This window comes from Ixodes scapularis, unplaced genomic scaffold (assembly GCF_016920785.2).
Source record: "Ixodes scapularis isolate PalLabHiFi unplaced genomic scaffold, ASM1692078v2 PGA_scaffold0__279_contigs__length_252992795, whole genome shotgun sequence".
Lineage (NCBI taxonomy): Eukaryota > Metazoa > Arthropoda > Arachnida > Ixodida > Ixodidae > Ixodes > Ixodes scapularis.
In genome coordinates, this window is record NW_024609835.1 from 108,501,407 (window position 1) to 108,513,564 (window position 12,158).

The 12,158-nt window shown below is 45.1% G+C and overlaps 1 protein-coding gene across 1 annotated transcript; it reads right to left on the reverse strand.

Moving 5' to 3' along the window:
• Positions 1-3,139: 3,139 nt before the first annotated feature.
• Positions 3,140-5,865, reverse strand: LOC8040086. Its single transcript, XM_029993444.4, has 3 exons — positions 5,219-5,865; positions 3,544-3,692; positions 3,140-3,288 (listed from the first exon to the last, which is right to left on the reverse strand). Exons 1-3 carry the CDS (start codon positions 5,863-5,865, stop codon positions 3,140-3,142), a joined length of 945 nt encoding a protein of 314 aa, XP_029849304.2.
• Positions 5,866-12,158: the final 6,293 nt, after the last annotated feature.

The following is a 12,158-nucleotide window of genomic DNA, read 5'->3' on the forward strand; positions in this document are numbered from 1 at the left end:
TTCTTCGCTATAAAAATTTTAAAATAAAACTGGACTCCTTTGCGCCTTCTTTCCTTCGAAAGCTATCTGGCTTTTCACTGCGATGCATCCGCGGAATCGCAGCACGTCAGCCGAATCCACGTCGCCTATTGGGTAAGAGCCTACCTCACCAGCACCGCGATCGTAAACACTAAATAGCCGGCGAATGTTTCCTAAAAGTTGCGTTAAATATTATTCAGATCCACATTTTGTAGCATAATTAGAGATGTGACTAAAATTGCCAAATGTGATAATGCTTAGAGCCAAGCGCCATCTATCGTTTGGTAAACGAAGCAACTACAGTAGTAGGGCGGTAGAGCGTAGGGCCGACAGCGTCGCTCAGTTGCTTTGTCGCTGCGACCAACGAACGTTTAATTTTTTACGCGTTCTTCTCGCGCGTCCCGACTTCAAGCAGCAAGAAAGAAGTACTTGAAACAGACCACGACGAACAAGAACGCTGGATCCACAAACACCCAAGAAAAGCTACAACGGCGACGAATCCACCGACCCAGACCAAGCGAGCTCGGCAGATGGGCCTAGCAGGCACTCTAACTCGGCGCAGCGTTGCTTCAACGGTACTTGGCAGAGACCGTCCGCCCACGACCGGCTGGCGTGCTGTATAGAATATGTCCGCGGGACCCCTTGTGGACCCTTCCCGTATTATAGTTTGACCGCTGACCTCAATTTTAGATTAAGAGGTGAGGTCGATCTCTTCCCCTTGTTTTCCGAGGCAGTGTTGACGAACACTCGTCGAAAAGGGACTCTCGTCGATTCTATCATGTTTCGTGGGATACAGAGCTCAAATAAACGCCGTATGGATTGCCTTCGTAACACGGTACGTATACACTTCGTTATTAGTGTGACATTTTTATTCTGACACGACTGCACGTCACTGTCGAGCTATAACAGTTCGTGGGAGCTACGTGCAATGCCGGTCCAACCTTCCTTTGCCGAGTGTCACGTCAGTATCGAGTAGCAATCATAAAAGATCGGTCCCGAAGCGCTTACCAACAGCGCGAATACCGCACTTCCATCAAACGCGCGCGTCCGCTCCGAGTGTGAACAGGTATTTACGTGGCTCTTGCTGACACTGTCGTAGTTCAAACGTATCTTTTTTTTTTCTTTTAACATCGGCTCGCTCCTGCATCTCTGAGGCCGCGAAAAACGCCGCGGCAATTTGTTTCCATCTACGTCGCTTTGCAAACGACTGACACGGGCCGCCTTTTACCAACAATGACAGTTGGGTTGACTTCTGGAGTCTTCACAGGAAGACTCGCCGCACTTCCCAACAAGCATACCGGCGTATGGGACTAGTCCCATGCTGTCGCTGTAGCGCAACATATCTAATTGAATTTCGCTCAGCTGCAATGTGTCCATGGCTATCGCGGCGATGAGAGGCGCCGATTCAGAAAATACGTCGGTGACATCAGCGCCATCAGCGCAGTAAAACGTACCGGCGCGCAACCAACTCGCCGCCGTTAACGCTCCCATTCTCCTATACAGCCGAGAGAACTTCCGGTTCCTGTGCCAGAGTACGCCACGACCGTCAAAATTACGCCCCAACTTGTTTTGCGGTTAAAGACAGAAAAAGTCGATATTTCACTAATTTTTTGTGTGGAAGTTAAAAAACTTAGACGAAAACGGATGCTTTTCGACATTCAGTGAACGTTGAAGGTTTAATGTAAAAGTTATCTGGCAAAAATAAAAACGTCATTTCGTGGTCCCTTTAAGACAACGACAGTTGACTCAATCGCGGTCAGTTGGAGTTACACGGCGGCGCCAAGTGTCACTGAGCCGCTAACGATCATTGAGTTCAACTGAGCTGGCCTACCTCAGTTAACTGATGGGGGAACGATGGCGGCGTCTGCCGCGTCGCCGCGTGGCCGTCCATGGCCAGCGCCAGCGAAGCACTTCCTATTACGGAAGATTAGGGAAGGTATCTAGAAAGTATCATAGCAGCAAATATTGTCGGAAAAGGTATGATTGGGGGCAAGAGCTACTTCTAGAACGATCACAGAACATCGCGGAAGCCAAAACTCGGCGAGGGCGATCATTGTGATGTCGGTGCGGATATCACTTTCGTCTTGTTTCTCTTGCTTAAATTCGTGTGAAACGTTCTGATTATTGTTTATTTACTCCAATAATAAGAAAAGAGTTTTTTTTTTAAAGTTTATAATGAATAAAAAGTGTGAATATAATTCATTTGCATCACTTTAAAAAAAAGGGTAATGTGAGATAAGTTTTGGTTTTGTTTCGGTTTCAAATGTGTCCCTTGACGCGCACCTCAAGTGTGGTTGTTAGGAATTTGTGCCGTGTAAGACCGGACACCTTAGTTGATATCAATGACAGTTGGGATAGGCCAACGATCGTTGGCTTAATTACAGCTGAGAGCGCTAGTGTAACTAGGCGATTACATATACTAGTATTGGGCGTTTTCTACATGCCCGCACATGCTTCTTCAGTATTAGCTCAGGGTGTATATTTTGTCTTTTCTTTTTTTTTGGGGGGAGGGGGGGGGAGTGGGAAGGGGGGGGGGGGTGGCTGGGGAAGTAGACATGCACGTCTTGTATACAAAATGTTCGTGTGAGTTTGAGGGGATTGATGCTAATTCTTTTGTATTATGGAAGACGAAATAATGGTGATTTTGTTATAATTTTGTATAAAACCTTTATGTGCAGGTATGCCACCCTTATAAGTTTTCAATAGAAAAATATCATTTTATCTCTCACTTTCATCCATTTAATTTTCCTCTCAGCCATGCTGATACATGCGCCAATCGTAGGTAACCTTCTATTGGACTGGTATGTTTACCTTTTATCACGAAACGGCTCTCTACAATAAACACATAAATTCAACATTAAAAAACGCAAACCAATGTGTAGAAATTTATAGCTTAATGAATATAGGATAACACTTCATAGTAGGGATGCACGAATAGTGGTTCAAATCAAATAGCTCCGTGTCGTTCATATCCTTCGGAGTGCTGGAGAAACCCCCGACATACCACCATTCTTTCCAATGTTCAAGTTAAAAATGACGCTTCGCTATTCAATTCTACGCAGTATTTGCACGTCCCTACTTCAGAGGCTTCGATTGGGCCACTTTTAGGACGACAGGATCTTCAATCAGTGGTTTCACAAAGCTGCTCTTTCGTAAGATCGAGAATGTACTTGTCAAATACTTTCTTGGGCGTGTGGCACAAAAAGTAGTGCCACTTGCTCGGGTAGGCCAACATGAATTGAAGATTGCAGTCACAATGCACCGGATTGACTGAAAAATAAGAAATAAGCAGGACATCATGCTAAAACCGCCAGTTAGAACACTGCATGCATAAAGAGCCTTTTAAAGAGCGAATCAATAAACGACGAGAAAATACTTTTGTTCCCTGAAAATGACGCTATCACAATTCAATTGGCAAATCGTTCGTGCGTGTTTCCTGTCTGAATTTTTGTAAACCAAAGGCAATGAACATTTATTTTTGCAATACTTAAGATAGAATAAATGCTTGCGCGTCTTAATACTTACACATCATGTTCACTTGAACGCCGAATCTGTTCAGGAGCCCGAGGGGTAGTTCTTCGAATGTAGTGATGCGGTTACGTTCCACGTTGACAAAAGCAAGAGAGGGAATACTTTCATCCAACCCCTCTGGGAACTTCGTTAGCAAGTTTCCCCTGGAAAGTAAATGTAATAAATAAAAATAACGCTTTGTGGCATTCTTACTGGCAAATATCGAGAAACTCTGCTTACACCATTAAAGAAAAGCAATAAATAAACAAATACCGTACTTTCCGAATTAGAGTCCGCATCCGGCGCTTAGTAAGCAGGGGCGAATGGGGGGTCAAAAATATGTTTTTGCTTAGATAGTCCGCACCCGGTACTTATTGTGCACGTCGTGCATTGTTCGCTCGTCGCGCCTAATCCGAACGTAAACATTAACATACACATATACAAATGTCAGTTGCATTGGTTCGCAAAAAGTTTGTATCATACATAAATAAACATTAGCATACTCAGTTATTCATAAAATCATTCACGTCTTGTACAGTAAACTATCTTGAAAAAAAAAAAAACCGCATCTCTATGTGGTGAATGATGTTGATTGGGGCGAAGCTCTGGTGGTGCTTGTCTGCGTAGACGGTGAGCCGCAGCATGCCGAGCCTTTCGTTCGTTTTCATCCATATCACGCTGTGGTCAAATGCTGAAATCCGTATATAACCACGTTTCATATATACCACACATTCTCTTTCTGACATGGAGGAAAACGAACGAAAGACTCGGCATGCTGCGGCTCACCGTCTACGCAGACAAGCACCACCAGAGCTTTGCCCGAATCAACATCATTCACCACATGGAGATGCGTTTTTTTTTTGCCCTACACGAGCACGGGAGCACGTGCTCACGTGCTCGTGAGCACGTGAGCGCGTGAGCTCACGAGCAGGAGCACGTGCACCCGACGGCGGACGGACATACGGACACGGCTAGCCCCTAAGGAGCTTCGCCCCTAAAACAAAGAAAACAAACTCTTGTATTGTCCCCACCTGGAGATAATTCTGCAGTTTTCCATCCTTCCTGTTTTGTTTAGATTTGAATCTATCCCGCAATATATTTGTTTTTATTAATGAAATACGACCTATGCCACTAATGGTCATCGTAATATCCTTAGTCTAATTAACAATTTTTGCTATATGACCAATATAAATTGCTTATATCGTAGGTTACCTGAGCTCCTTGTCCTTTTCGCTGCGGTATATTATTTCGCATGAACGGGAGGGGAATAAATAACTATATGTTCCTCTCGCATGGACATTTAAATAGTATCCTATACGTACGAGCTACACCTTTACAAAAGCAATTGCGAGCATGAGCGCCAGGTTCCTTAGCGTGTAGCAATGCACACATAACATCGCGCGCCTAAACATTTCTTGAAAACAATGCACTCTGAAAGTTGAAGATATCTAATGTCAGCAACAAATGTCTCTGAGGATTCCGTGCGTTACTTTTAAACTACCGTGACTACAGCAACAGCTTTCTCACAAATCGAAATATGATAGTGGTCTAGTTGCGTCAACCAATCATAATACAAGCTGGGTTGTAAGTACCATGTAAAAAGCGGGCATATCTTAGTTTTCCGGGAATAAAAGCATTCTCAGCAGATGTAAATGTACTGCACCTCATGCCCGAGATAAAACCAACTCACGGCAGATCCAGCGTCGTGAACCTAGGGGCCGGACGGGGCAGCCACGACCGCGAGAAATTTCGGAGGTCTGTTTCTCTAATCACCAGTGCCTCCAAGTTGCTAAGTGATGCTAGCCAGTCCGAATCAACACTGCTGATGTTGCACGCGACGATGTACACCGTCTTCATGTTCTGATGCAGAAGATTGAAGTCCCTAGTCAGGTTGAGTCCCACGTAGTGCACGAGCTGAACCTCTTCCATCTCGTACATGTTGCTCAGCATACCCCATGATCCTGGAAGGCTGCTACCGTAATAGAAATACACTCGACGAAGACTGCTCTCAAGTCCGGAGAATGGATTCGTCTCTTGCGTGTTCTGGTCGAACGCATCGACTGTCACAAACTTAAACTGAAGGACGGCGACGTTAAGGCCAGCAAAGGCCCCAGGAGGAATGAAAGGGACGTGGCTGTTTTGAATCAAGAGCCATGTGGGTTTGTCTGAGGGCTCCCGTGGCAACGTTTCTCTGAAGTCTGCGGCAGAGTCGAAGTTGTCGCACGTTATCCGTCGGTACTTCAATTCATCAATCGTCTTGCACGATGGCGCTCCAGAAGCCAGGCTAAACGCGCAGGCTACAAGCGCCCACGTAGATACAGCGACCACGGATGCCATAGCACTCGGTCTTTTATGTCGCGATAACTGAAAAGGCGCGTTGACGTTGCTTCAGTTTTATACAAGGGGAGCCAAGATTATTTTTGTCCGCCAGGGATGTTCAAGGCTGCTTGATGATGAGGTTCTGTTTGCGGACGTGAGCGGGCTCTTGAAAAGGAAACTGTTCGCCATCAGCAAGCGCGTTTCGACGGCATGGTGTTGTTTGATTTTTGCTTCGAATCTGTTTTGCTAGAAGAAACAAAACACAAATTGTCTCTTGCAATTTCAGCAGAACTGTTTAGGGTAAATTTTAGAACGGTCTGAATAATATTTTTAGTCTTTCGTTTTAGGATTAAGACCTCTTTATAAGAAGATCTAGAATATGGGAAGGGGAGAGGGACTGGTGGTAAGAGGTATAGTTTGACAACCTTGACACAGGAGAAAAGATACGAACATGGGCTCCAGGCACGCAGGCGGGGAGGGGGGGCGGCAAGGGGCCTGCCTCCCCCCCCTCCCCCCGATATCTTCCATTTTGCTGGGACCTCCTCTCCCCCTTTCCCCCCTCCCCCTCACACAGCATTTTCTCATGGGCGCCCCCCCCCCCCAAATAAAATCCTGGCTACGTGCCTGACATGCACAAATATAATACTCGCAAAAGCAAGAGCAACAAGGAATGGAACGGTAAGTATACAACATATTAACGGAGTAAATATCTCCGCTTTAAAGTATTGAAACTAAAAGCGCACGCAGATGCTAGCAGAATAATTAAGCAGGCAATACTTAAAATAAAATTTATACTAAACCTGAAACCAGAAAAATATCACAAAGAATTGTGTCTAATTGGCACTTACAAACAAATATTGGTATAAGAGTATGATGGAGTTCACAAGTTTGCCTGTGCTTTTACCTTTGGTCGTCCCATCTGAAATTTTTTAACGATTAATTATTCATCAGAAATGACGACGGAGCTTTTGGTAAAAGTTTCGTATTAGAAAGTTAGCAATTAACGGGAATTCACGGTTCATAATAAGTACAGTTTCTCAGACAAAATTTATGACCCCCCTTCACTTTTCCCCTTTTTCCCACTCCAATTTGTGTTAGGAACACACTTCACAAGACGACAGTTCAAGTGGATCCGTGTACCTAAAAAAACTCAAACCGATGGCAAACGCTACAAAAAACACTAATATTCATTTCCGAAAATAAAATAGGATTTTGTTCTCTTAATGCAGATTACATTGATAATTCAAAGCCTTTTATGAGCTTATGTGTTTGGCAGACACGCTCAAGGCACTTTGCGATAGCGCTTTTCGAAGTCCATCGATAGATGAAGGGACATACGGCATGTGGAGCGAAATATGCCGCCTATATGATCGCCCGTACAAAAATGTAATATCTGGCCCTGGTATATATAGATAATCGCTTAAAAGTACGTGAATATAGGTGCATAATTAACGTATTTAAGCACTCTTTTCTTCCAAGAACAATACTGGAATGGAACAATTTATCAACTGATGTCATATTTGCGGCACCTTCCTCCTTTCCTACTGCCGTAAAAAACTTACTGTTGGAATAATTTTTCACTTCACTCTACTAATAGTGTCAGTCACTATACCTTGTTTTCATATATTGTACAAAGTGTTGCATTTTTCTCCTACGATGTCATATCCACTATTTCTACGTCACAATAGTTCTTGTGTATCTCTATATTTATCGTTTGCTATTGTTTTGTATTCCCTTATCCCCTTACAATAATGCCCAGAACTGGGCGATGTAGGTATTCGAATAAATAAATAAATAAATATGTGGGCTTATATGATAATATAAGGAGTCAAAACTGGCCGCATAACGATATGTACACCAACTCATGTTTACAAACAAACCGGAGCGCCCGATGCGCCCCTAGCGGACGCCACCGGTGCCGCGCATACGCGATGGGGGTGTGGGCAGAAGCTCGCCGTCGCCCATAAACCAACCATTGAAATGCGATGTTGTCGGCGTCGGTGTGAGTCCCCGCGCTCTTTTTGGCGTTGAAATTGTTGATTCTACGTCCTCCTAAAGATGTCTGACTACTTGAGCGGCGTCAGCGAAATTACCGAGGCTCGTTACACCGCAAAACTTCGCGTGAATCATCTGACATGCGGCGATTCATTCCGCGTGGACGCCGCAGAACGTACGCTAAAGCCTGATTCGCATGACGAGATTTCGCTCGCAGTTTTCAGTAGCGACGTCGCTCGGACTGAAAAAGCGTGAACCGTAGCTTAGATCGTCGACGTCGATACTGAAAATCGCAAGCAGAACCTAACCAAGTGAATCAGGAATCACAAGTCGGTGATGGCCACTGGTAACAGTGATCAACATCTCCTTGTATCTACTGTTTACGTCGAACCTGCTTACCAACCTTCAAACTTAAGTCTTTTGAGGCCTGCACTTACTTCTTATCGCAAGTACCAGGCCCACGTTTGGTCTACGGGCCGGTGTCCTCTAAAAGAGCAGACGACGAGCAGAAACGTTTGGAAGAGCAGACGACAATTCGAACAATCAAGCGGCCGTTTGAACTTGAAGACGCACTGAACGTAGTCCGCAGGTGGTCCGTACAACTTGACGATTTCCCGGCGCTCATTTTGGAACCAAACAAATAAATCTGATGACCACAAGTATCCGTGAATTCAACCCAAAATGCTTCCCGCCCAAGCAATCGTATTCCGACGGCGTCTGGTTTTCCCTTTTCACGGCAGATATCCACGTTCTCGGACGAACCGAGAGCAAAAAAACTGACCTTCAAATCTTTCTCGACACTTTTGGTACAGCCCCACTCGCAGCATTTTGACGAGAAGGCAGGTTTTTGTCTGGTTCCTTTCAAAACAACGCAGGAATACACGTCTCACATGGGCACTTCTGCCCACAGCCCCGGACCGGAAGTGCGTCCGACGCGCCACCACCGCGACGTGACGTAACAGAGATGAGTTCGTGTATATGGGAGCAAATACGGGCAGATATCGACATATAAGTGGCAAATGCTGCCAAATTCGGTTGTATAAGTGCGTAAATACGGCCATATATCCCCATATACGCGTGAAAATACAGCCATATACCGCGGTATAGAAGTTCAAATACTGCCATATTTAGCCCGTTGACGGTATATATGGCAAAAATATATCCCCTAATAATGATATATGGGGTTTTTAGAGCGCAGCTCTTAGGGGCCCGTTTCCAGCCTGAGCGGCGTCGCCGTTGGCGTCGGCGTCGGCGTCGGCGTCGGCGTAACCGCGCCCCTCCCTCTCCTCCTCCTCCCTCTCCTTCTCCCCCTCCTCCTCCCCTCCTCCTCCTCCCCCTTCTCCCCTCTCCTCCTCCTCCCCCTCTTCCTCCTCCCCCTCCTCCCCCTCCTTCTCCTCCTCCTCTCCTCATTGTCCGGCTTGAGCGGCAAGGAGGAAAGCAGTGCGAAGGTGGAGGAGGGGGGAGGAGAGACGAGGAGCCGGAGGCGAGGGGGGGGAGGAGCTTGGAGGACGAGGAGGTGGTAAAGGAGAGGGAGTGGGAGCGGGAGGCGAGGAGGACTAGCAGGCATGATCACGAGGGAGGAGGAGGAATATACCCTCCACTCCTCCTCCTCAAGAGCTGCGCTCCAATTCGGCGTTACAGGAAGTTGTAAACGGCTTTCACTTTTTTTTTCGTGCAAGCAAGAAGTCATATGTACTCACCAAGACACTAGTTGATTGATCTATATTGCATGAGTCTCATGTAATTGGTTAACTATTGTTCTGAAGATTGAAATACAAATGAAATTTGGTTGTATGTTAGACGTGTGATAATATGACGAAGTCCATAAGATCGAAAAGTGAGCTAATCAGATAATGGATTTTAGATCGCAGCACTTAGGCCCCCGTTTCCGCGTTAAGCGGTGTCGGCGTCCCCGTCGGCATCGGTGTAACCACCCCGCTAAATTTAGCGGGAAATTGAATTGGTGCTAACGTCACGTGACGTCAATTTTCCCGCTAAATCTAGCATTGGAACTAATTTTGTTCATGTTTCCCCGCTAAATTAAGCGGGGAAACACGAACCGTTAGCTTACTGAAGATGCAAGCCGCTACTTCGTCGTCCCGAATCGTTTTCCCTTCGAACGGCTGCGAAGCCAGTGCGCCCGGAGTACCCTACGCAGCATCTTTAAACAACCGTTCGCGCAGCATCGCAACCTTCCGTTTGCGAGCGTCGGCGATTCATTGTGTGTTCAAAGTCGTAAGGTGTGCTGTCCGTGGTGTCTTTTATGTGTAACTATTTCATAAAAAAATCTGAACTTTAAAAACGCGAACCTAACGGTGTTTACATAATTTTAAATTTATTGGTAATATATATATATATATATATATATATATATATATATATATATAGGTAAAGTAAGGTAAATATAAAAACAATGGACCGGGAAAAGTTAATAAGTCAAAGATGCGTACTGTCGGAGTTACTAATTCGAAGTTTATTACGACGTTTCGAGCGGGGAACGCTCTTCATCAGGTAGCGAGTGTACAGCCCGCGTATGTTTATATACCCCTAAGAAGAAATTAGAGGGAGTAAAGTGCAGTAGGAAACGGAAACAGCTTTGACAAAACGGATAGCTTACAAAGAAAGGAAAGGGCACCAAAAACTTGCAAATGCATAAAAAAAAATCAGTTTGCAAACAGAGATATTTTACGCTAATGCGCGCACAAAAAAAAAAAGTTGGTGGAGAGTTTTTTTTTTCTCGCACAAAAAAAAAGTGTTTGAAAGTTTTGGGTTGGGAAGGAGTGGCTCGTCTTCAAACCAGAAATAGGATACATGTAACCACCGACGCCCCCGAATCCCGTGACATTCCTTTGTGCTAGAGATCGAAGTTTTAGGTGGATTAACACTTTGGGGGATTTTCCCTTGGATAAGGAGTAATAGGATGTGACAGTCTATGCCTGCCTGAGATTAACCGCTTGAGCCGCATTTATCCGTTTTGGACGTTCTCTTCGGACTTAAACGCATTAGGATGTAGTTTAACTATCGATTGTTAAGTTTAAAGATTTCCTAGTGTCGTCAGCGTGTGCATCTAGAGAAACTGAAGGGCGGAGAGCATCAGCTCTCCAACGAGCCAGCTGCAGACTAAACAGCCTTCCCGGACTCTCATTAATGCCCTGGTTGAACGTATTAAACTTATAAATAAAATATTATTCTTTTTGCTCTCTTTCAATTTTTGTGCTGAAGCCTGATTCCAAAATTACAACAGAAATGTGCTTGATTGAGTGATTAGAAAGAGACAGGTGCTTTGAGAGTGGAAGGTCGGGGTGTGTATGTGCGTGACATTTCTGGTTGTTAAAGCGTATTCTGAAAGCCAAATTATATCTGTCCGACGTACTGTTTATTACAGACATTGCAGTGCAGGAGATAAATCACGTTTGACGTGCCGCAATCGTAGCTACCCCTTATGTTCCACGTGAACTCTGAATTAGTGCTCGTGGCACTCTTTGTTTCTAACATGTGCTTGCATACTTTACACCTGGGCTTTCGGCATGGTCGGCAACCTAGGCTTGCGGGAGTGGTAGTTTTTGATTTTACTAAGACGTCCCGGAGATTCCCGCCGCGTCGATAGACGACCCGAGGAGCGGCGGGAAAGATTTCTTTGAGGCGGTCGCTCTGTGACAGAAGATTGTAATTTTTGCTCAGTATGTTGTTGATGTTTGGAAGATTGCCGGTTTACGTTAAAATAAGGTTAGACAGTCTGCTTTCTTGAGGACGCTCTATTCGGTTGCCATTGATGTCTGAGCGGTCGAGGTTTCTTGCCTTGTTTATAGCGTCATCGATTACATTTGCTGGATACCTCTGCTGCCAAAACGGATAAATGCGGCTCAAGCGGTTAATCTCAGGCCGGCATAGACTGTCACATCCTACCACTCCTTATCCAAGGAAAAATCCCCAGGCCGGCATAGACTGTCACATCCTACCACTCCTTATCCGAAGAAAAATCCCCCAAAGTGTTAATCCACCTCAAACTTCGATCTCTAGCACAAAGGAATGTCACGGGATTTGGGTGCGTCGGTGGTCACATGTATCCTATTTCTGGTTTGAAGACGAGCCACCCCTTCCCACCCCAAAACTTTCAAACACTTTTTTTTTTTTTTTTTTTTGTGCGAGAGGAGATAATCTCTCCACCACCTTTTTCTTTTCTGCGCGCGCGCATTAGCGTAAAAAATCTCTTTTTGCAAATTGATTTTTTTCTATGCATTTGCAAGTTTTGGTGCCCTTTCCTTTCTGTGTAAACTATCTGTTTTGTCAACGCTGTTTCCATTTCCTACTGCACT

What these genes read in the sequence shown, in the direction of transcription:
- LOC8040086 (XM_029993444.4), bottom strand. Translation starts at nt 5,865, where the DNA reads ATGGCATCCGTGGTCGCTGTATCTACGTGGGCGCTTGTAGCCTGCGCG. An exon ending in TTCACGACGCTGGATCTGCC is followed by an intron (nt 3,693 to 5,218) that starts GTGAGTTGGTTT and finishes TTTACTTTCCAG; the next exon opens with GGGAAACTTGCTAACGAAGT. An exon ending in CGTTCAAGTGAACATGATGT is followed by an intron (nt 3,289 to 3,543) that starts GTAAGTATTAAG and finishes CTTATTTTTCAG; the next exon opens with TCAATCCGGTGCATTGTGAC.